The 26,381-nt window shown below is 39.3% G+C and overlaps 1 protein-coding gene and 1 long non-coding RNA gene across 2 annotated transcripts in view; one reads left to right on the top strand and one right to left on the bottom strand.

The window, feature by feature from the left end:
- The window catches only part of LOC139810973 (uncharacterized), an 80,501-nt gene extending 57,268 nt beyond the window's left edge, over nucleotides 1-23,233 (bottom strand). Inside the window, exons 1-2 of the mRNA XM_071774941.1 lie at nucleotides 21,931-23,233; nucleotides 4,701-4,978 (exon numbers count right to left, since the gene is read on the bottom strand). Of these exons, the coding sequence (XP_071631042.1) occupies nucleotides 4,701-4,978; nucleotides 21,931-22,159 (507 nt within the window). The 5' untranslated portion in view covers nucleotides 22,160-23,233. The remainder of the gene's footprint in view (nucleotides 1-4,700; nucleotides 4,979-21,930) is intronic.
- LOC139811870 (uncharacterized) lies at nucleotides 7,910-14,803 on the top strand. The gene is made up of 2 exons (XR_011731762.1): nucleotides 7,910-11,719; nucleotides 11,904-14,803. It is a non-coding gene; the product is annotated as an uncharacterized lncRNA (long non-coding RNA).
- Nucleotides 23,234-26,381: the final 3,148 nt, after the last annotated feature.

Raw genomic sequence — 26,381 nt, 5'->3', positions numbered from 1 at the left:
GGCACCCGACTTTAACAAAATGAATTTTTAAAAAAAGGAAACTGTAGCATTTTCTTTGTAGTTGTTTGTAGTAACAATAATTTCGTTTGTAGTTTTACCGATTTTGCAAAAACAAAAATTTTTAAAAATCACTCTTGCCTAAAATTGAGATATTTGAAATTCGCTCGCGCCATGTGTTTTAGAATCGTTTGTAGTTGTTTGTAGTAACAATAATATCGTTTGTAGTTTTATCCATTTGGAAATAACGAAAAATTAAAAAAATCACTCTTACTCAAAATTGAGATATTTGAAATTCGTTCGCGCCATGTGTTTTAGAATCGTTTGCAGTTGTTTGTAGTAACAATAATTTCGTTTGTAGTTGAATAATATAAAAGTTACAACGTATTTGCAATATACAAATAACGTATCTTTCTCAATTTTAAAGATATCTCGAATCCGCTTGCGCTATGTGTTTTAGTATCCTTTGTAGTTGTTTGTAGTAACAATATCGTTTGTAGTTTTATCCATAAAAAAACAAATATTTAAAAAAATTACTCTTACCCTAAATTGAGATATCTCACATCAAAATATTTTTCCTGTACTTCTTAATGTATCCGAACGTTTTCCGAAGAGTTCTGTTCATAAACATTTGTCTATTTTTCAAATAATTATCGGAAATCGACTAGCGTGTCTCACTCATGCGTAGTCGTAAATGCGGCAATAACAAGCGGATTTCAGATATCTCAATTTTGGGTAAAAGTGATTTTTAAAATTTTTTGTTATTTCGAAATGGATAAAACTACAAACAAAATTATTGTTACTACAAACAACTACAAACGATTCTAAGACACATGGCGCGAACAAATTTCAAATATCTAAATTTTGGGTAAGAGTGATTTTAAAAAATTTTTGTTTTTGCAAAATGGTTAAAACTACAAACGAAATTATTGATACTACAAACAACTACAAACGATTCTAAAAAACATGGCGCAAGCGGATTCGAGATATCTTTAAAATTGACAGAGATACGTTATTTGTTTATTACAAATACATTGTAACTTTGAAATTATTCTACTACAAACGAAATTGTTGTTACTACAAAAAACTACAAACGATTCTAAAACAAAGTTCTACTACAAAGTAACAACAATTTCGTTTGTAGTGGAATAATTTAAAAGTCACAACGTATTTGTAACAAACAAATAACGTATCTCTGTCAATTTTAAAGATATCTCGAATCCGCTTGCGCCATGTGTTTTAGAATCGTTTGTAGTTGTTTGTAGTAACAATAATTTCGTTTGTAGTGGAATAATTTAAAAGTTGCAATGTATTTATAATAAACAAATTACGTATCTTTGTCAATTTTAAAGATATCTCGAATCTGCTTGCGCCATGTTTTTTAGAATCGTTTGCAGTTGTTTGTAGTATCAATAATTTCGTTTGTAGTTTTATCCATTTTGCAAAAACAAAAATTTTTTAAAATCACTCTTACCCAAAATTTAGATATTTGAAATTCGTTCGTGCCATGTATTTTAGAATCGTTTGTAGTTGTTTGTAGTAACAATAATTTTGTTTGTAGTTTTATCCATTTCGAAATAACAAAAAATTTTAAAAATCACTTTTACCCAAAATTGAGATATCTGAAATCCGCTTGTTATTGCCGCATTTACGACTACATGAGTGAGACACGCTAGTCGATTTCCGATAATTATTTGAAAAATAGACAAATGTTTATGAACAGAACTCTTCGGAAAACGTTCGAATACATTAAGAAGTACAGGAAAAATATTTTGATGTGAGATATCTCAATTTAGGGTAAGAGTAATTTTTTAAAATATTTGTTTTTTTATGGATAAAACTACAAACGATATTATTGTTACTACAAACAACTACAAAGGATACTAAAACACATAGCACAAACGGATTCGAGATATCTTTAAAATTGAGAAAGATACGTTATTTGTATATTGCAAATACGTTGTAACTTTTATATTATTCAACTACAAACGAAATTATTGTTACTACAAACAACTACAAACGATTCTAAAACACATGGCGCGAACGAATTTCAAATATCTCAATTTTGAGTAAGTGATTTTTTTAATTTTTTGTTATTTCCAAATGGATAAAACTACAAACGAAATTATTGTTACTACAAACAACTACAAATGATTCTAAAACACATGGCGCGAGCGAATTTCAAATATCTCAATTTTGAGTAAGTGTGATTTTTAAAATTTTTTGTTATTTCCAAATGGATAAATCTACAAACGATATTATTGTTACTACAAACAACTACAAACGATTCTAAAACACATGGCGCGAGCAAATTTCAAATATCTCAATTTTAGGCAAGAGTGATTTTTAAAAATCTTTGTTTTTGCAAAATCGATAAAACTACAAACGAAATTATTGTTACTACAAACAACTACAAAGAAAATGCTACAATTTCCTTTTTTTAAAAATTTATTTTGTTAAAGTCGGGTGCCAACTTCACGGAACTGGCGGCGACGACGGTAGCGGCTAGCGGCGGCAGAAAGGGGGCAGGCGTGACGGCTGGGCTGTACGAAACGCATCGCAACGTCTCGCCGCCGCGCCGCGCCGCGCGCCGACGAGGAGGATAGAACTTCCGCCGACTCTCCTCGACGTAATCACGGGACCGGTAACTTCCAAATTAAGTTCCCCATCACCCGATGCCGATGGAAACCGAAGCGCGCGGTGGACGCACCGTCGACGTCCTTGTATTTGCCGAGGAAAGGGCTCCGCCACCGATCGATGCCGGGGATCCGGAATCTCTCGCCATCGGGACGGATACGTCGCGAAGTGAAGCGCATAGACGTTGCTCATGCGAATTGTAACACTTGTGTTGGGGAAAATTGTCTAGAGAATATTGTTCAGAGTATGTTCACGAAAGAAAAATTGGGCACCGAAAACTTCATCGATTATTTCATACATTCAGCGGATATTTCAAAAATAATTTGTGAACGGAATTAAATATTTTTCGGAAAAATATTTCTCGTAGCCATTATTATTTTTCAATTTAAGATGATGAAATTATTTCGTTCGATTTTTTAATTAAAAATCAGAGTTAATATTTTTAAAAACAGTTTCAACACGAGAGCGAAATAGTTATTTGTGTAACAAGTGCCGTAAGATGAAAATTCCCGGGTGCGGTTACCGCACTCGCCTTCGGCTCGTGCGTAAACTCCGCACCCGGGAATTTTCATCTTTACGCACGACTTACACACCCTATTTTATGTTGCAAGTGCTTGGAAAGTGGTCTATCACGCACGCGTAGCGTGCGTAATGAGGCACTTTCCATGCACGTGTTGCATAATAAACTATTGTGTAACAAGTGCGGGAAGTTGAGAATTGGACACGGGTGCGGAGTGGACGCACGAGCCCGCACGCGTGTCCAATTCTCAACCCGCACGTGTTACACACCTTATTTTATATTACAAAGTGCGTGGAAAGTGGCCTATTGCGCGCGCGTCATGGGCCACTTTCCACGCACGTGTGATATAATTAAATGTCAAACGAATTATATCGCATTAAGTTACGTGTGAAGGATTTATTTCACGCAATTCGCGACTTCTTCATCTGAAAACTCGCAGCAATATAATACTATACACTATAATACTATCGATTACGGCTGCAGGTGGATCTCGTAAATCATGCTCGTCCTAGATTCGGCCTCGTTGTCGCGCGTGTTATCGCGCGTTTAAAATAATTGAATCGGGACACAGAAACGAAAGAAAAAGTGGAGGAATGAGAAGTTACGCGCGGCCGCGAGGTCGCGTCGTCGCGTCGTCGCGTGGTCTGCTTTTCTGGAGGCAAGAGAAAAAGAGACGGAAAAAATAACGCGCGCGCCAGATAGATGCAGCTGTGCCGCGACCAAGCACGGCCGGGCCGGCTGCCGAGATTAGATATCGGAAGCTTTTTCCTAGATAGCCTTCGACGTTCCACGAATCGTGTAATAATCTTGCCGAAGGTCGACAACGTCGCCGATAACCACCTCCGCTGGATAGGAAATCGCACTTCCTCCCCCCTCTCCCAAGATCCCCGCGTAACTCTCGCCTGCTACTGCGGCCGTAATGACAACGGCGTATCTATTGCCTGACGAGAAAGAAAAAAAAAGCGCTGACGATAGCGCGTGCGCGTATGCCTTTTGGACTCGTGACGCGCGATATCAAGAATGCGTAATGAGACCGGCGATTGTTCAGCGAAATGCGACAGAAAGTAATAAGAAAGAGGATTGTTTCGGGAAGAATGCGATACGCGACGTTCGTCGCGACTCGTTCGAGACGTTATTTGTAAAGAAGCTATTCGACGAACTCGGTCAAGTTTGCTAAAATTAGTACGACGTATACAGTTACAACGAATATGCGGAAGTGTGCTTCGGATTTTATTTCGAACAGCTTCGAGATATATGTGATGATCCACGTATAAATCCATCAGCGACGCAATTTAGTAATTCTCCTGGTTATCATAATAAATTTCTCTTAATGTTCTCTAATATTAGTTATTTCAAAAGCGCGCGTGTATAAAAATAAATCCGCCGTCTGATCGCGTTACTTATCTTTTATCCCTTTAACCATATTATTATATGCCGACATCACGATGTATATTATCGTTGTTGAAATCGAATTTCTATACATTCTACGTAGAAATGTAATTTCTCTCAAAGTTTCACGCATCCTCGACGATCAGATGGTACTCACGGGTGTATCAGGATAACGATAATGATCCTGCAGTAGAAGACAGCGCTGTAACGGCGGCGGCGGTGGCTCCTCACGACGATGACGGTGACGATGATGATGATGCCGATGATGGTGGTGAAGAATCGAGGCAGAAGCGGAGGAGGCAGAGCCGGGAGGAACCGGCTCATGCACCAACAGCCGACGATGATGAAGATGACGCGATATCGTCGCCAGGACACCCACCAGTGCTCCGACTATCAGCACGAGCGCCGCCGAGACGATGTAGCCGCTCGCACCCACTGCAACCGGAAATCGGATACCGCGATTGGTCAATAATTTTGATCGGAAACTTCGTCGTACGTCAATCTCCCTAACTTTCGCATTTATCTGTTCTCAGTTCTACATATATATGTCGCAACTGCCGCGACTTTTCTTAGTGGCGAAGCGGAGAGATAAGACTATCATTAGTGTGAAAATGAATTATTCAAAGGATGTGAAAAAATTTCAGTGAGTTATGATTACTGACACTCGAAGGAATATTGATCTCTCTGTAATATTTACATTTTCCCCCTCATGTTATTTAATGAAATTTTTTAAAGTGATATATACATATATTTTTTTATTTATGAAATATTTTAATTACAATTAATTCTTGAAGTCACCATTAAGATTTAACCGACTTAATGCCAATGTTTTCGTGTGATCCATACGATGTCACTATATTATATAAGTATACATATGTATACCAATTACCAATGTAGTAATGAAATCATCGTTTTAATAATGCGTTATGTAACATAAATGAGAACAGTATACATTAAATGATAATGCGAATAAAAAAGACAAATTACATTTTACTTACAAAAATGAACTGTATAAAAGCATTAACAATAAGATATATTCGCCCGTCTCTTTGAATCGTGTGTGGTGTCTGCAGGACTAAGTTGTTAGAACTTCAACGATCATGACGCGAGTAATGCCCTGTGTGTGGTTCGTAGAGTCAGCACAAATCATCGACACGTGGAAACGATTAGATGTCATTTTCCGCAACCTTGCTATTGCCAAGGACTCTCGCGAGCGTAATCGCCAAGATGCGCTTCGCGAAACACACGAAGAATGTCGTATGAGCAATCATGTTATCAATCACATGTAATATCATTTCATTAGCATTAGAACGTAGTTAAACGCACATAAATTGTGAAACATACGCACGTGTTGCGGTAATAAATTGATCTATGACGGCTAATTGGTCAATAATTAGTGTTTGATTACACGTTACATTTAGATTTGACTCCGAATGAGATGCTATATGAAGATATTAGAATTTTATTCTCCTCTGGCGTATCATGCGAGAATTTTCTTTGAGGTTTCCTCATAATACGTTCTCAACTGTCAAATCATATAACTTAACAAGTTACATGCACCATTAATAGAAAGGTAATTAATTGACTAACGCGAACGTCTATTCTTGGAACAAACATTTTATCGTACATAAAATAATTTTAGTCACGAACAATCTCTTTTTATATTTTTCATCTAATTTTTAAACATATTAAAAGTTTTCCAGAAAAAAATCACCGTCGTTAAAAAATTAATTCGACCGTTAAAAGATAACGACAATGTACTTTAATTAAAATTCCTATTATTAAACATCTACAATTTTCAAACATACACTATTAAACAATTAATCGAAATTCGATGGATTTAAGACCTAACGATTACGTTGGATTCGCGGGCTCAGATTGTGAAAAGAATTAAATCATTTCCATCGTGATCCTGCGATCCTTTTTGTGCATCGTACGAGCAGTCTGATCGCGAATCGCCGTTCGGCATCGCGGACGTCAACGCCGGCAGGTGCACCGAGATCGAACGACCGCATCTTCCTTCCCCCCCGTACCCCTCTCCCCCCGACCATCACCTCTCGCTAGCGACTGCGGAACAGCTTGGATCTCTGGCTTCGTCCGACGGCCTCCATCGCTTCCTTGTTCTCCTCCTCTACCGCGCGGCAGGGACACGCGTGTCCGTGCGCGTGTCTCGGCTCGGGGAGATACCGCCCGGATGCGGTGCGACGGAGGACCGATGACGATGAGATTGAGAACAGGGACGGCGCGAACGTTTCGTTAGATCGGAAATTTAGTTTCAAACAAGAAGTATCGCGAGAATTAAATGAGGTATTTCGCTTTTGATTATGCGGCGCAATTCAAAAATTATACCATTATTAAGTTAGCTGGATAATACTATCAAAGTTGTCAAAAGTTGTTATATACAAATCATATAACTCCGAAATAAAAAAAATATATTAAAAATATATCTGTTTAATTCTAATTTCAACCGCCATTTCAAAAAATGGTTCGTGGTATTTCAATGTTCTTCAAATTTGTATAAGATTCCTCCCAATGGAAAAAGAAAATTCTAGGAAAACATTTGCCGACACGGGATTCAGAGAAAAATTTATAAGCTGAAACTGGAAAAGTTCGAATAATTCATAAATTTCTATCGCATTCTTTTTCCTAGAGAAGTTTAAAAAACCTTGTATCAGTTGTGATATAAAAATCCCTCGATTTTTTTTCGAACAGATAAATCGAATTAATATAAATTATAAAAATATACCGTGTGCATATTTGCGATTTACATTCTATGAAAGAAATGTCAGCGCTGTTTTTGCTACATCGAAGGTAAGATATCGTCATATCGAAAATATTCAGCATCGGACGCTCTGCAAACGGAGCATCACGAGCATGCCCACTCACACCGGCCCTGATTGAGAGCGAGAGCGCGAGCGGGGCACGACGAGAGAGATTGACAGAGAGAGAAGGGGGCGGTGGAGGAGGAGGAGGAGGAGGAGGAGGAGGTGGTACGTCGACCGAGATGAGGAGGAGGCGAGGTGAGCTGTGCAGAGCATGCGGTGTGCACCAGACAAAAAACGATGAGCCGCGGTGGGGGCCAGACGGGGGGCAAAAACACGCGACGAGGCCCAGAGCCCAGGCGCTGCGGGCCCCTCGTTTGAACGACTCTCCCTCTCTGTCCTTCGCTACGAGCGCACGATGCCTGTGTGTACGTGCGCAGCGTAGCGCAGCGTAGCGCAGCGCGCACTCCGTATATGCACCGTATATGCGGCTTCGCCGAGTGCATCCACGAGTATCGCGTGCATCGCGTTAGGAAGGACGAGTCTGCCCGATTGTTCGAGCTAGGGACGTTGAAAACAGGAATCGAATAATCGTCGGAAGAGAATATTTATATTAATACTTTTTACTCATACTTGCGATTATTTTTTTTTGAAAATACCTATGCTTGCCTCTTTATCTTTAAATTCAATCTTTAGAAAATAAATATATCGGTATTCGGCGAAAACGACAGCGATGTCGAAGAATAAGGTTCTCGAAGCTTTATGTAATATTAGAATGATAAAAAACTCGCTATGGTGTGTGGTACGATGATTCTGAGATTCAATTAAGCTAACACACGAGCAATCACGACAACGTACCATGTGTGTATATTTCCCCGGGAATGAGCCGACGTAGAGCGGCGCGGCTGCGAGGGTCCTCGGCCTTATCTTGAGCTTTCTTGCTCTCTGTTATCACGGCCGTACGGGTACGCCGCTCTTTGTGCCGAGTCTCGAGTGCCGCCTATTTGAAGTGCCGCGAGACAAGAGCGCATCGCTCCGCATTCACTTGGAGAAGAAGACTAGTGCATAGTGGCAGCTTGGACGAGACAAGGTGCGCCTCGTTCGAGGATAGATTGGAAAATAGAATCGGATAATAGGCGCGCGGATGGTGACGAGCAAGAGGGAGAGACAATACGTCGCCATCGTGATCTACGAGTTAGGGATTGCGAGGTAGGCTACGCCGCCGATCTCGCTGCTCGTTATCTTCTCGCAGTAAACTGAAGAACTCACGAGTCTCTTTTGACTTCGAAAACGTTAATTCGTGAATGCAATTCGTGAAAAATGTATGTAACGATTCAAGAATTCACACGGTATTACTTTGACAAATTTTTTAGTAATATTTTATAGGATGTTCTATATCGCGCGCTACCGTTTTTAAATTAAAAACAGGAGTCCCCGCACCTCCGATAGATTTTCAAATCAATTATTCGCGGATAAAAATGTCAGGCCGCTAATATTTTGCGAGTTATAGCGAACAAAATTCATATTTCAAAGGATCGAGTAACAGCAAGCACTTCTATCTGACAAAGAATGCCAATCATAAGAATGTTTAATTAATGTCTGATTGCTAAATTTTCGACGTAGTGGCCGCGACGAAGACAGATCGCGGACAAGAGAGAGAGAGAAGAAGAAGTAAAATCGAGAAAATGGCACGTGCAGTACGAGCCGGCGCGTCTGCTACCCGGTGAAACGCGACGCCAGACTAAACACTAATACGGATATCGGATTCCGAAAGACGCTTAAACAATGACTTTTTTATTTTAAAATAGCCTGCGGGGTCGTGTTTCCCGACGTGTTTGTCACGGCATTGTTCGTAAAGATGCCACGAAAGACGGTATTGCGGGCCTGGGCTAGAAGCTGCAGGTCCCGTCTCTGCAGGCGACTGTAACTACGCTACTTTGTCAACTAAATCACGCGGCAAAGGGTTTAATGTCTCCCTCCCAGAGTCTGCGACGAATGCACCGAGCGAGAGCACACGCAGACGGAGAGTCGAGAGTCGGGAGTCGGGACAGACGCTCGCATGCATCCAATAGAGATCTAAGGACGGGGAAGGGCCAAGGGGGAGAGAAGAGAGAGATGTGGCGACCCTCGTGATTCCTGCCGCTATTGTCCCGTCTGTGCGGCTGCTCGTTAAAACATCTTTAATGATCGCTCTTCAACGACGATCTACGGTCGTCGAAGTTGGCTTAATACTACGGAACGTCCTTAACGGTAATATTCTCGGTATATCCTTCGTTCAGTATGATTTTACCGAAATTTCGATTGTTCTCGGTGAAGCTCTCGCAAGTTTCGTAAATTCTGATTAATTTTACGAAATGTAGTTTCTGCGGCAATAACGCAGAAACAAATTTAAAATAATATATTAATTAGTAAGTCGGTAATCTGTCTTATACAATTTATCTCTATTTTTTATTTCTAACAATTGTGAAAAAATTCCATCTTTTTGATTACTGTTTAAATTCAGATCTATGTTTACATATTTCTTGTATTTCATAGCCGACTGCTAACGTTGTAAGCTTTAATGAGCTTCCGTTAATACATAACATTCCATAATTATATTCCATTAAATTCCTCAACCATATGGAAAATATATAGACATTTATTTATACCTAACGCACGAAACAATTTAAAGCCCGACGTAACAGCAACACATTCGCTATATTTTTAATCATCCTAGAAGCATCTTTTAACGCGGCGCAGGACAGAGTTAAAGCCGAATTTGTTTCAGTTTCCGTTCTATCTCTACCGAGTAAAGGGTTAAGCGAAGACCGTGGCGAGGGCGGGCGAGGCGGTGAAAGAAAAGAGCAAACTTTTAATCAATCCGCCGCGGCGAGGAAGACTCTAAAGAAGAAAAAAACAAGATCCGCGCCCACGCAGCGGCTGTCCACGTGCGGGAATGCGTATAGGTGGAGCGTGCGCGAGGGGAAAAGAAGGAGGAGAAGGCTCGTGAAGAGTGCCGGTCAGGTTGCGAGGACCGAAGCTGGCCAAGGCCAGAACGCGGTGTGGAGCCGGGGTGGATTATTTTTAGCGCTTCCTACTATTGTGCAAAGTGCGCGGAGTCTGTCGAGTGTCTAGGCGAGAGACTAGTCCGGTTTAAACTATACGCGCTTGCTGCGCGTTCGGCGCACGTGTGCATCCTAACTTATCTTTCGCGGATGAAAGCACCATGGATCGGTTTTGCTATTAGCAACAGCAAATATTTACTTAAAGGATGTGTATACGCTCTTTTCTATCGAGATAAAATTTTAGAGATTTCAACGCGACGCAACACGTATATTACTGTATGTCGACATGACGTACTTGTTAATGCGAATGCAAGGCTGCATGCGAATGAATTGTTATAGATTCATGTTTTTTTTAGTGTTCTCCACGCGGGAAACGATATATCACGTCCTGCGATAACGTCGCAGAAAAAAAGGTCTAGAGTCTAGACGGACGATAACATTTTTCCTGGAAATATGTCTTCTGTATATTATCACTGAGAATTTTTCAAAAACAATTTTATTCCTCAGAGATAATTTGAGCTTTTTTAAATAAATTAGATGCACTTTTAAATCGGTATTTTTTAAAAAGCCAGATTTTTTTACACGTCATAGGTATAAAAATATAGTAAAAACAATAGTAATAACAAAGACCAAACCTCTTCAAAAGTACAGATTTAATTAAATGAATAAAAGATAATAGAGTATATAGGCATTCTTCCATTGAACAAACTATTCAGTATGAAAATAAATTCATAAAGTTCTTCGTATTGTATTATACGCAAAAGGCTGCACTTAAAAAAAAAACATAATAAAAAAATATAACGCTACTATACGACAACAGTACAATTTAATTGAGCGAGCGTAACCATGTCCGCTTGTCCAGAGATATATTACGTACAATTTTCGCGGATAAAAGACGAAGATTGATTTATCGCGTCGGAGCGTCGAACATCTGTACGCCACAATGACCGTGCGATTAATCGCAATTTCCGGGACTGTTCCGTTCCTTTGGCACTTGACACCGATTACCTCTGGTCTGGATCGCTGCCGCGATGCGCCGCCGCCGCCGCCGCCGACGACGACGACGACGACGACGACGACGACAACGACGAAGACGAGTCGGCTCCGAGCGAGGCTGACGTGACGCAATCGATGTACGCGTGACACACATTAGCGGCGCGTAACTCTATCGCACTAGGTGTTACGCGTTGCGCCGTCGACAAGTGCGTCCTTGGCCGGCGGATAGACATTCGCATTAAACGTCAAGTAGTCTTGCACGGGATGTTCGCGAGACAGTCGCGTTTCTGTTGTCGGCGATGAATATCACCGATACCGAGGAAACGCGCCGTAAAGTCCTACCGAGTAGACTATTAAATACAATTGATAACACGGTAAGTAATTTCTTCTTTCGGAGGCAAATCTCTCTGCAAATTTATTTTTGATCTTTTACAATGAACGAAACTCATTTCTGGAGATAATCATTTCTGGAGATAACTTGTGTGAGATGTAATAGTTGATCAAATATACCTAAGAGAAGAAATATTTCTCTAATTGATATATCTGTTTTCTCTTAAGAACCTTTACAGTCTCATGAAGTAACGTTAAAAAAATAAGAAACAGGATGTACTACTCCCTCGAGTGCGTCTTCATGCTTAAACCTTTGGAGTACTCTATGTTAAGTCAACACGATGCAATTCCCCGCTGACAAATCGCGGCGAGGCACGCGGGAGCGTCGCGCGATTGCAAAAGGAAAAACTGAAAGTACGGCCGCGGAATGTAAATACGAGGCGCGCCCCGGCGATTCCTGTTCCCGCGCACACGCGCGCGCGCGTCATCGTTTCGAGGAGCGAAACCGAAGTCGTCGTCGTCTCCGACGACGACTCTCGGAGGCTGTGCACGAAGGTGGAAGGCGAAAAGGAAAAGAAAAAAAAGGAGGAAGGAAGAGAGAAACGCCGATCGCATACCGAGCGGTCGAACGCGATAAATCAACGAAGATAAGAGATCGGAAAAACGAGCGTGGTCACTCGAGCGTGAATTGGATCGAAATTAGCGATCTCGCAGGGCTCCCTAGGACTGGTCCCGGATCTCATCAGCATCCACGACCACCAAGTTCCCTACCTACCGACTATCGACTACAGACTACCAGCCATGAACGTCTACCGACCGCCGGTGCGGCGCGATGCACGATGGCGTGCATCTCGAAGACGACGTCGCGGAGAATGAGGCTCTATCCCGTGCGATTCCGCGCGAGAGCCTTCTTGCATTCCCTTCCTACAGTAATTACGCGAATTTCTCTTGGAAAAATCGTTAAGTCTCTATAAGAGGCAGCTAATGTTCCTTATATAAAATATTCTGAAACTTATATTTAACATTTTTATTTTACCGCTGAAATTAGAAAATAATTACCTCACTTAATTTTTATCTGTATACCCAAATTTTACTTTAAACATTAATTGTACAAACGATACAATGGCATTTCATTCACTGTAATTAATGATTGTTGCATTATAATTATATGAAAGGTTATGCACATACATAGATATACAGCATAATTTCGATTATTTTTATCAATATTTTAGTTTTTCAAAATATTTAAAAGCATTTCATATGTGTGAGTATTTAAGTGTGGGTTACATTAAAATCACTAATAGTATTTCACTTTTATCAATCTGTATATGTCAATACATGTTGCATTTCAGTAAATATATAACTGGTTTCGCAATTTCAATGTAAATCACATTTAATGCATTTACTATTTCAATTTAAATCGTATTTAATAGAATTACTATTTTAACGTGAACGAATGTAATTGGCATCGTCATTCACGAGTTAATGAAACCAAGACTGCAATGTTACGAGACGGAGCATGACTTCTCCATTACACGCATCATTAATTACCGCATCTTGCACAAGAATTCCATGAAAGTGCAACTAGCAAATGTAAGGAGTTTAAATGCTAGACCGACGTTTAAATGCCGAAGCGAATTTACGAGCGTGGGGGGTAACGGGTGGAAAGCATTATTTACTACGTTAAACTCCGTATGCGCAGACTAAGCCGTCTCGATTGCATAACGACATAAACAGCCGGTGTAATAGTGGCTCAAGGTCTACTATACGCATACGCATATTGCGTCAGTCGCCACGATTTTAACGAGTTACATCGCCACGCACGGCACGTAAACTCATCTTCCATTCTCGCATATTAATAGGTTTGCGTCAATAAGTTTCGTCTCAAGCCTATATAAAAATTATTCATTTGCACAGAATTATTCTATATGTACAAATAATCTTTTATTTTATACTTTATAATTTTCAACAAAATTATCAATTTCAAAATTGATCTCCTCTTTGACGTTACAAATTACGCCACGCACAATTCTACATTTAAAATCAATTTTTTTTCCGTGTTAACGCGTTTTAGAATTGTTTCTCATTCGAATAATTTCCGCGCGACAAAGAGAGAATGAATAGATTTTAACGGAGCATTCTATATATACGTATAACGTAATCATCGCAATCATCGCAACACAACGGAACAATAAACAGTCTGTAAATTCCGTTTCGTCATGCTCTTTGATATACGATACTGTCTGGCTGATTGGTTATCCAATTGTGCAGCTTTTTTAGAACAGACCTTCGTTCAAGGACCTTGGCCGAGCAGACGAGGACTAGACGTGCGTGGACGGACAGCCAGCTATTTCGCCACGCTCGCCGTGCTCACTTTCACACTCGCGTATCCTTCTCTGACACATAACAAAACATTTCTCAAGCCAATTCTATACACATTTTATCACGCCGCACTTTATTTAATCCCAGGATATAACATAAGATGCTCGTGATTTATGCGCGACATTTAAGCAGACACGTGTATAGAATGTTTCCTATGATCAATAAATCAAAAATGAGATGTATAGCTATATCCCACATGTCTAAAAATTCTGACATACTATGTTATAATCTTATAATTAATTTTATGTTGTCAATTTGACGTTTCTTTTTCTTTGGAGTAATTGTAATGAATATATATATATATATATATATATATATATATATATTCATGTATAAGAGGGCTATATTTCAATAGGGTAATATGATTAAGAAACGAGAAATGTAGTTTATAAAATACATCGTGGAATACAGGAACAAACAAATTGATAACCTAGCCCATTTAAAAGCTTATACCGAATAAACGCAAGATAAATATAATCTTTTAATACTTTGATTTTTCACGGTAATTATAGTTTATTTTTGTATCTGTCACGACGCGCGTTTGACCGATGCGTAACATTGGGCAGCATTCCGGGGCAGGGATTCCCAAACTTTCCAGTAGTCCGTTCAATTTCAATATCGTGAAAACCTTGACGCATTTATTCATCTCCCATCAATCATGTATACGTTATATATAACACAAATTTATATGCAGAATTCAATAGAATTCAACTGTAAACGTGTCGACCAATAAAATGATATTTGCATATTTATTTCTGATATTTCTAATTTTTATATTTTTATTTGTTTTTCTATCAGTTTTAAGAAATTTAATATAATTTTTCTATTTAATTATTTTATAATATATAATATAAAGGAAAAATTATGATTAATCTCATCACCTTTACACGCAAATCGTATAAAAGAATCAAAATTATATATAAACAGGAAAAGTACATTTCCCTTAATTTTTGCATATATTTTCTATATTAATTGGACATTCTGCCACTTTTGTCCCATTTAATTTTCTTTCTATTTTTCATTTCAGAGGACATATGTATCCCCAGTTTGGGAACCAATGCGTCAGTATGACGCATATGAACAGCGCCCTGACATTCGTCAGAGTTGCAAACGAGAGCAGCGTACACGCGCTTCCCTTTCCTCGCGTTTCATCGTCGAGCTATTGTTTCTTCCATATCAGCGCTGACAGATCATGTCTTGTTCTCCTAACATTGATTTGACACGTGTCAATGTCAACCGGTTGCACGCCTCTCGAAAGAACGAATCGTGTCGATGATATAGAATGCACGCGATATGAAAAAGATTACTCTTCAGTATAAGGGGGAATTCACAACCGAAAATTTTGTACCCCACTGCCGTACTGCCGAGCCAATGCCGAATAAAATTCGGACACTGCCTTTAGCAATGCTATGCAGTGCCATCCTGCATTGCTACACTGAGAAAAAAAGTTGTTATATTTTCAATTGATTATTATTTTTTTAATTGAAATATTTATGTATTTAAATTAAATACGATCTATTAAATCTAACATGAGGTGATTTTAGTCAAGTTAACAACTTTTTTTTCTCAATGTACTGCCACCAATAGTCATTATTATTGCCACTGACATTATTATTACCAACCATTAACGACAATGCCGTCAAATATTATAGTCCACTGCTTACTTCTTTTAGTCCACTGTTGAATTTTTGTACACCAAAGCACAATGCCGGCTGTGAATTCCCCCTCAGAAATTTACGACAAAGTTCTTCCCTGCTTCAGCATTGATCGAGTATATAATCAATCTTAATAAAATATAGTCTCAAAGTAAGATGTTTCCAGTAGATTTCCAGTACAGATTTAGCTCTTCAATGAATAAGTCATTAATCGCAATAAAATGTGTGTAATTTATTCACACACTTATATGCTCTACATATATCATCGCGATATATTTTTGAAAATATAGATTCAGCGAAATGGATAAAACGGGATAAAAACATATTGACTTCTTCGTATCAACAATTGTTCATAAATTAAATATAGTTTCTTTTAGAAATGTACATAATGTTAGAACGATAATGCAAAAATAATCTGATCTAAAAAAATATTGTACATTAGCTTCTCATATTCGGTATATTACATAAAAAAATCATATTACATTAAAAATCATACATTTTACCTGGTTAATTTTGATGTGCATTGGAATATTTACTCGGTGATATAATTACGAATGTGCAAATCGATGCCACGAAAATGTCACTTCTGCTTGAGAGAACATGTCGCGGAATTAATGTGACAGGTACTCCTCATTTTTGCGGAGCACAATTTGAAATTGATTCTACATGAATAAAGCGCAACTTTGAGCAAAATACTGAGGCGTATCACATAGACATGAAAAAATAGAGAGAATTCGTTTAGTAATACAGACGTATAAAAATTCAATACTCGAGCGAAATGTTACTCGTAGGAAGTACATTAAAAGATAAATCATGTCAATTATAATAAACCAAATTGAAAAATATGCATACAAAATAACTATGTTATCTTAAAAAGCTGATTTTCTCAGCTACATACATATAATTACTCGTATTGTTAAATATTGTCGGGTTCTAAAAATCATACGCAGCCGTATTTAGCGATAAATGAAGCACGAATGCGAATATCATTAGATTGCTTACAAAGCGATTTGCTCGAGAAAAAGTTGATTCATTCGGATTTGAGCAACAACCAGAATCATTGCTGACACGCTAACATCTTGCGTTAATCGACAGGATGAAAAATATCTCTTCGATAAACATTCTCGAAACTGCTTCCTGCAGCATATTGACAGTTCCTCGATACTTTAACTATACGGTCGAGGATAGTATTAATATTGTAGTAAAAATATCGACGATAAATATGGATAGCCCGATAAACCCGGTTAGGTCTCTCCAACACACACACAGTTGTTTACAACGCGCCATATACTTCCGCTACTTCATCGCCTGATATTGCACGCACACCCAAACGTCCTTTACACGTGCATATACCTATGCAACGAACACGCCGCGATCGGTTATTTTTGTTTAGTCTGTCGGTCGTTCGCGTCTCTGTGTTCTCTCAAAACTACCGCCGCGTGTAATTGCCGCGCACACAGAGAAGCTGTCAATATCCGAATACTTAATTTTCCGGTGTTCGCATTGTTGCGGAAGGTGTAACAATCGAATCCCCTTCGCAAGGGAAAAATCAGAACAATCATAATTGGCTCCTTCCGTGTCTATTCCTAGTATATTTATTCGAGAATCTTCTATTCTCATATCGCGATTTTTGCATTAAACAATTAGTAGGAGACCGCGTTAGATAAAAAAAAAAAATAATTAATTAAAAATAACAAAAATACAAAATTGTTACAAGTTGTAGTAAAAAAGCAATTTTTTTTAAATTTGGGAATGATGGAACTGAGGTTGTCAAAAGAGTTAAAATCGGCGCGTGATCTTTCGTAAGCGGTATTTTACGGATTCAATTTTCTCGCGTGAAGCTCCGCGGATGGTTGCACGGTTGAAATTTACTTCCTCGCTCCCGGAAGTCGCGTTATTCCTTCCGGATGAAAACGAAGTCCCGAGAGCCGTCTGCCAACATTATAGACACGGTGCTTACAGTGCTCTCCATACAACGGGGCGAGTCAATACTTTATAGTTCGAAGTGAGTTCGCTCGCTCGCTCGTTCGCTCGTATTTCGCTATCACCCCCTCGTTGCGCCACTCCCTTCGCTAGGAGCCGTCATGGAGGGTGCCAAGAGCACCAGGGGCTTTACATCGTTTCCTCCTGCCCTTTCTGCCCATCGCCGCGCGCAAATACGACCGACGTATCGCGAGCTCTGTCGGTCTGCGAACGTCCTCTACGTGCACGAAGAGTAGAGCGTGTAAAAGAGGATGACTCAAAAAGAAATTTACTAATCAACATTTGGTTAAAAAACAAGAAATTGATTTCAGAATTTAATTATAGAAAATAAGTTAATTTTCGAGTTTTATGTATTATATAAGGATAATTTATGATTCGAATTTTGTTGCTGTGCTCGCCATTTTAATGGAGGATATAATTATGGAAGAATATATACCTAAAAACTTTATGAAAATTATTGTAAATTTTACATCGAAGATTTTTCGAAGAAACTAAAAAATTAATTTTAAAAAGCTAGAAGCTTTTTACGTCACATATTCGATTATTAAAAACAATTCGCAATAATATTCCAATATTTCTGAAGATGATTTATAAGTTACGAAATATTTATAGTCTACTTCGTCACACTTATTGTAAATTTATTGTTCGAGTGCGTATATAATTAGAAAATATTATAAGATATTCTTAAGTCTCTTTCTGTAGCAAGAATAATCAAGGCTCGATATATTCACAGAACTAAATAAAATATGCAATATGTACATATTTTATCGAAGTGTTGAAGTGTAGTAAGATAAGGAGTTACTTACTGTTGCAAAAAATAATCGCATGTAATTCTCACTAGGAATGAATAATTCTTAGATGTACCTCTCCAGTTAAATCAGTTGCAACAGAGCGAATATAAACGAGATATAAACGTCCTCAGTGCCGAATATTTAAAACTAATATCTGCGGCCCGTAAAAAATTGTTCGATAGTAATTAGCGAAACAACGCAGTGCGGAAACGCTGTTGCGTAAGGTCCGTGACCGGAAGGGTGGCGAGTGTTATACAGGGACGCCGCCGTCTCGGGAGGGGCGAGGTGGCGAGTATCTAGGTCTGTGTAACGATTTTTAGAGTCTCGACCCTACGATCGTTCGGGCCATAAAAAACTTGAGGCACCCCACAGTAGTCGAAGAGCCAGGGTTTCCATAGCGACGAAGCCCTTTCGCTCTTCGCCCGCAGGGCCCCCTTTTGCCCTGTTCTGCGGTAACCTACCGGCTGCCGTTGCCACCACCCTTAACGCGTCGTATCGGCCTCGAATCCCGGAGATATACGTCGTAACATGAGCGCGACATAGCCAACCAAAAGGACCGATGGAAATTGCCCAAGTCGATCGCTCGATCGTTCAGCGTAAAAGTACGATTCTCTAATCTTTCAATTCAGAAGATTCTTTTTTTAATATGTGATTAAATCGCAAAATTTTTATTTTCTCTAAGAACTATGTGTGGGGTGCAAATTCATATAAAAAAGTTACTAATTAAAGTAAAGAGATACCTACTTGATGATTCTCACTAAATCTGAAGGACACGTTAATTACCACTAATTCCAACATTATAATGTACGGAAAGAGAATGTGGTAATTGCTAAAAATTAAAATTTGTCCGGTGGGTTTTTTCGTAAAGAATACGCGTTAGTTTACCGGGGTATTTCTTTGAATTCATACGAGAACAGTACTTTCTCTCCACCATGCACCGGTGCGTCAGTTCTTTTCTAGAGATACGAAAATAAATCGCGAGTTTTGGGATGCCTGACCGGTTACTCAGACCATTTAGTCATTCCTCTTATACCGGGTATACTGGGCATCGCGCAGTCACGAGAACTCATCGTTGGGAACTGTCCAGATCACGAATTAGATCGTAAAAGAGAAGGACGACTCTGCGCTCTCTTGCAGGAGCACGGAAATAAACGCGTTAAGTAATGATACAAATGTACGAACAGCGTGCATTTCAACGCGGGGATCGGCCGGCGTAAAAGTAAAAATTCGTTGACAAACATCAGAAAGTCTTTTTGAGAGACGGATTATTAAATTAACGTGACGGTATATATTCCATATATTCGTAGATATAAATAAATTGCAACTGATATACCTTATCTTGCCATTTACTACAATCTAGACTTTTGTAACTATTAACTTGACTATACAATATGTATTACAGACTACAAAATATAACGAAGAGCTCGTAGTAAACAACGCTTTATTCCTTATTAAAATTATGACATATAAATCGTGAATTAAAATGTTATAGCAAAAGTTTCATTAATAGATAATAAAATATCTCTTTGCAGTTAATTTGTAAAGGAAACATCGGTCTTAAATTTTAACGATGAGCTACCCGAGCTTCGTTCTTTGCCTCTCGTACGTGAATCGAAAGTCAAGCGTGATCGTCGTCGGTGACGAGGATTCAATTGTCGTTTCCATCGTTTTAGTTGCCCGGCGTTATAGTCGCTGTATAATTCGCACGTGGACGGGCAGGGCGACAGGCGTGACAGGATATAAAAGGAGTAAAGACTGGGAAATTGAAGAGGTACACGTTCGGCCAGTGCGCGAAGGAACTAATCGATTGATTTGTACGCGGAGTCACGACTCGTGTACGTAGCCAGACGTAATCAAAAACATGAGATAAAACACGCGAACTGTGCGGTCTGCGTCGACTCTCTCTCTCTCTCTCTCTCTCTCTCTCTCTCTCTCTCTCTCTCTCTCTCTCTCTCTCTCTCTCTCTCTCTCTCTCTCTCTCTCTCTCTCTCTCTCTCTCTCTCTCTCTCTCTCTCTCTCTCTCTCTCTCTCTCTGCCTTTTTCATTGGCACACTAATCTTTACGTCACATTTATCTTAGTCTTAATCTAACCTGTGATGACGCATGATAAATTTATCGTGTTTATGCACAAAACAGATTAAGTCTGGGAAAGTTTTTTCACTCTTTACATCGAACATATTGTATTTATTACTTAACTGATATACGAAAATATCCGGTTTTGATATCAATATCGATGAAAATTGTATTAACAATAAAAGATTTAGGAAATATAATCATTATTGGTTATTGTTTCATAATCAAAGATTTAATTAAATATAATGGATAAAGTGTCTCATCTGAAAATTTATCACTCTCTACGCGCGCAAGAGAAAGTATTTTCACTTCACGATAAAGAGCACGATAAAAAAACAAAAAAAAAGTTTATTTGTAAAAAAAGGGAGAAAAGGAGATTAGTAAATTCGAAGAAGTTGCCTCCTTTCTTTCAGTCCGGCCGAAAATATGGACGTGAACGGTGCTCCGATTTCTGTTCTGGTCGTCGTAAACGAAAGGTAGCGTGAGGTGATGCACACGAGAAGATACAAAACAAAAAAAGGAGCGCAAAGGAGGACCGGAATGGGGAAGGTGGCCCGCGCGCACTGTTGGAATAGTTAAAAATAACTCTGACCGAAGATCCTGCGGTTCCTGTAAACACGAGCTCGAGCATGGCAAAACGAGCATGGCGCTATGCGAACCGGTGATCCAGAGGGATTTTAGCGAGGCGGTAAACCAGCGAAAAGATGTGCGCGCGAGTCTCATTCAGACGCATTTAAAGGATCAGAATGAAAGATCTCCTTGTTGCTTTGCATAGAATGGCGACTTTCAAAAGACATCTCGAAAGATGTTTCTTGTTTTTTTAATTTGAAAACAAACGGGGGTGATATTTTACAAAATTTGTTGCTGACGAAAGTTTACGTATCGCGATTAAACAAATTTGCGATTGTAATATAACTTGAAACAATTAGAAAAGCATTTCTTCAAATGTATATATTATAATATCTAGCAGATATTTTAAGTTTCTAATATCTTTCATTATCAGTATATAATTTTAATGTTCAGTAAATATATAAAAATGTTGCGATTTAATTAATGGAATTTGATTCAATTTATAAAATTGTCTAAAGAGATTTTATAAATGTTTCAAGTACAAATAGCCCACTCATGTTCAAAGGATATATGGTTCTATAACGCGTATATTTTATTCTATATATTGAAAATTTCTAGGTACAATTGTACAAGATTTTAAATAAAGTAGATAATATATCTCATTTTTTATGGAAAAAAACTCTATTGTATTTCTCTGTACAAGACGCAATTTTCTTTTTAATTTTTCGAAAAGTTAGTTTTACGTGCCATATATCCTTTCAATATTAAATGTGACGTTTATCTAATTCATTCAACACTTACGTGCTTCCATAGAGGTGTCTTGAGTCAGTGGTGGATGCTGCGTCGTCGTCGTCGTCGTCGACGTCGACGATGTAAACGAATCTTCGTTGTCGCGCGCGATGGTGACCTTAATCTGCTCCTCGTCGTCTTCCTCGCCCTTCGATGAGCTTCGCTCGGAACTCGCGCGCACCCTTACACGCTCGGCCACCTGCACATCGTCTCCGGAGAACGCCGACCGCGACGATGACATCGGCCCGGCGACTGTTGTCGTGGTCCACTCGATGACACTACTACCACCACCACCTACGACCGCACCATTATTCTCGTTTCCCACGAGCACCAACTTCTTACCGCTCTTATCACCCCTCACTCGGTCTTCGGTCACTCTGCCGACATCATTTTTCTCGGGCACGATGCTTCCGGCTCGTTGAGTCACACCGAGGTACGCGATGTTCCGCGCGATCGTTCCCGCCGTCGCCACCACCGCCGTCGTCGTCGTCGCCGTTGTCTTCGAAGCACTTTCGTGAAGTAGGATATCTCGCAGGGAGCTCTCCGGACGCAATATCGATTCCCCAAACTTGAAGACAGGTTCTAACAGCGGAGTGAAAGTCTGGACTGCAGGGCGAATCCCTTCATCGATTGACAGGACGGGTTCCACTTTGCGAGATTGCGGAGGGTGTTCGTTAACACGTCGCCATGCCTCCAGCGACCAAGGGTCGATGAAGTTCGGGGAGGGTTGATCTTTCAGCTTCGATCTATTGCTTATCGATGCTCGCTTCGCTCTTCCTCGTCGCGCTGCGATCCCTTCGTTCTCGTTGTCATGACTCGGCGTCGTCAGAACGGAAATATCTCGATGTCTGACGACGACGACGGTATTCAACGGCGTTAAAGACGGCGACGGACTCGATAACGTCGGAGGCGACGACGACGACGACAGCGGCGGTGTCAACAATAACGGCGACGTTAATGACAGGGGTGACGTCAAGGGCGGCGCGGACGAAGGTGAAAGGCGCGTCGCCAATGTAAGATGATCCAGAGTTCCCTGATTCGCGTGACCTTCGGCACCGACGTCGTTAGGGCTGGACGCGCGCTTAATCGCCCTCCGGAACGGGCGCGGCGCGAACGGATAATCGTACGATCGCGACGGCAGGTAAACGGGCGTAGTAACGTCGGCTGGGTGGGCGCTATTCAACGATTCGAGTACCACCGGCGCGGCCGTCGTCGCGTGCGTGAGATCGTCGAGAAGAGCAACAACGAGAAGAAGCAGGGGCAAGCCCACCCCCGCCCCCGTGGTGGCTCCCGCTACCCCCTGCCGTGCGATGAGAATCCGCGTTCAATCCGGCTGTCCGCGATCCGCTCGCGACGGTGAACCTTGTTGTCGCTCTTTGTCTTCTCTTCTTCCTCTTCCTCCTCCTCCCCTTCGTCTTCCTCGCGATTTACACGCAACCACGCGATCCAGCAGTCCTGCTCGAGCACCTGCCCGCATTCGACGATTGTGTTTCGCGTCCCCACGTTTGATCCACCTCGGCTCGTGCCGGCGTCGTGCCGTTCTGGCATTTATTATCCCGTCGCGCGTCCTAGACACGTGCTGCTGCTGCTGCCCCTGTTGCCGCCGCGATGGGCGATCGACTCCACCGTATACTCGATCGACGGACCGGACGATAATGCGCACCCTGTCCACGGGCATTCCGCCATCATCGCGCACCCCGTGAACAGTCGGTGCCGCGATTCGCGTCCCGATGATGCTCGGCGCATCGACGTTGACCGGCTGCGACGCACGGCATCTTCCGCTCGCACGCTTCACGCCTCCGTTTCCTTCTCCGCGTCCTCGCTGCCTATAGACGCTATCCAAATAGCGTTCAGAGGACTACAGCGCAATCTGAAACAATCAAAAGATTTCGAACCTGAACATGACTGAATCGATAGATCTTTCTAACTAATTCTTTGTTAGATGGATCATTTCTGTAAAAACGCGCATCTTTTATTATTTTTTCTTCCTTTTTATAATTTTTCAATTTAATATAAGTAATTATCTTAATATAAAATTCGTATATATAATTTTGCTTTTTTTTATTTGTTTATCTCATAAATATTATTTTTTAATATGTTTTCATCAAAATTTTATCAACAAATGTATCTTAATTTCTTCTTAAAATTTAATTCATTTTATTTAATATCTAGTAATAGTTAAATAAACGAATTTTTATGTTAAGTTGTATTTTAATTTTCTATTGTAATTATATACATATGTAACATAAAAAATTATCAAACTGTAAATTTAGTATTATACAAATTTAGTAAATAACAAAATCATATTCTTTCTTTATTCAATTATATTCACAACTAAATTTTACTACAATTTGATTTTAATATTTAATTATAAAATATATGATGAACGAGGTAATATTAAGATAAAAGTTGACAAAATTGGATATATTTTTTACTTGTCTGGTAGTCAGTTAGTTAACGTGAGATGTTAACATAACATGATCAATACCAAATTCACGTGTATCGTTTGCCACCAATTATTCACGGGACGCAATTACCCCGTCGGGAACAGAAGGGTTAAATAGTCCAATAACGAGCGCAAGCATAGGTGTAATAATGCATGCGCGCGTGTGTCTCAATGTAAATAACAAACATACGTTTCCTGTAAGGCTCACTATAGGGAATTCACCTCGAGAAAATAACAGAAGTTAAAATAATCAATAATAATAAGTGAAAAGGAACCGATATGATGTACAATCAATTAAAGGGAAAAACACCACATTTACAATCTTGACTGGATCTTGGTAGCCTATACACGGAGAAAATTTTATATTAAATATTACTGTGATGTCATACTAACCACGGACCATCAAGGAGTTATAAGTTTAAATGCTATAGTCATTGTTTTAAAAACAATATAGCAACGCAATTTTTACATTTTCTCATAGTACAAATTTTTATATTACACAGCAAAAACTTGTTGAATAAAAGTTAGTATTGCAAAGAAAAGTAAAAAATATATACCGAATAAATTTTTACTGTACACCATAGTAAAAATTAACTCTTTCCACTTTAGAATATAGTTTGAGCAAAAGTTTATTTATTATTTATATGGTAAAAAGCAGTGTTGCCATAGTAAAAATTACATCGAAGTCATGTAAACCTTTCAAATTCGGTAACTTATTGTTAAAAACTCGAGGGAAAAGAGAAAGCGATAAGCATAGTTTGCAAGATCTTGTCGAGCATGAACGATTTTGTCGAATAATTAAACGCGGCAGTCAAAGCTATAATACACATATATCCAAGCTCCAAGCCATTTGATTTTTAATCGTTTTTAACTTTAATTTGGTTCATTAAATAAAATCTTCACCTTGTATCCATCAGGTAGTGCCTTTAGGCGTTCTCATTATTCTCATTAACTTTATTATACTATATTTATTTAATGAATTAAATCTCTCTCTCTCTCTCTCTCTCTCAAAGTTAAAAACGATTAAAAATCAAATGGCGTATAATATTACGCCTTTGACTGCCGCATTTAATTATTCGACAAAATCGTTCATGCTCGATAAGATTAATATTCATTGTATATCACTGTATTGTTGTGGCATTATTTTAAATATTTGATAGTTAGTAAATAATTTCAAAATTTTTGAACCCTATAAAGATGTGTTGTATACAAGTATAAGAAAGAAAGAAGCATCAGAGTCAGAGGATCTGCTGCTAGCGTGTTCGATCATCGAAGTTAAGCAACGTCGAGCGCGGCGGTTACTATATAGTTAGATGGGTGACCGGCTGAGAGAGCGGATTTATCGGGTGCTAACCTAGCTGTTCGAAAAAGATCGGTAATATTCGTCTGCTAATTTTCAGACGGATTATCTGATTATTTTAATCAGAAAAAAATTTGAATTTTTCTCTCATTATACAAATTTTTACTATGGCAAATGATAAAACATGTTAGATAAGTGTTAGTTTTAAATTTTACTATCTTGTACTATAATTTATTCTACAAAGTCATGATGGTCCATCGATAATATAAAAAATAGTAAAATGTAATTTAAAATTGTATTATAAATCACACAATATAAAATTTTACCCGTGTATAATAATAATGTTGTGTGAATTTTGTATACTTTTTCTAAACTCAATAAACTGTCAGTTTTTTATCGATCTTCAAAACACCGCTCTTTGTTGGAACAGTAAATCCACGTATTTAAATCGATAATCAATTTAAATTTTAATGCTAATAAGCATTCTTATTAAATCACTGTAACGAATTTATTGCGAAAAATATCATCGCAGCGAGGGTTTGAATTTGATCTTCCCTACATTCCGAGACGGGCGTCTTTACCAATTCGACCACTGAGACATGTGATAATTACTACGTGTACGCGAGCGTTACTTCTGTAGTAATTTACGATAATTCCTTCGCGTAAACGGAATTTTGTAGTAACTTACGATTATTTACTCCGCGTAAACGAGTGAAT

The sequence above is a fragment of the Temnothorax longispinosus genome, chromosome 4 (assembly GCF_030848805.1).
Source record: "Temnothorax longispinosus isolate EJ_2023e chromosome 4, Tlon_JGU_v1, whole genome shotgun sequence".
Taxonomy (NCBI): domain Eukaryota; kingdom Metazoa; phylum Arthropoda; class Insecta; order Hymenoptera; family Formicidae; genus Temnothorax; species Temnothorax longispinosus.
Note: the sequence above shows the minus strand (reverse complement) of the source record. Positions and strands in the feature narration are given on the sequence as shown.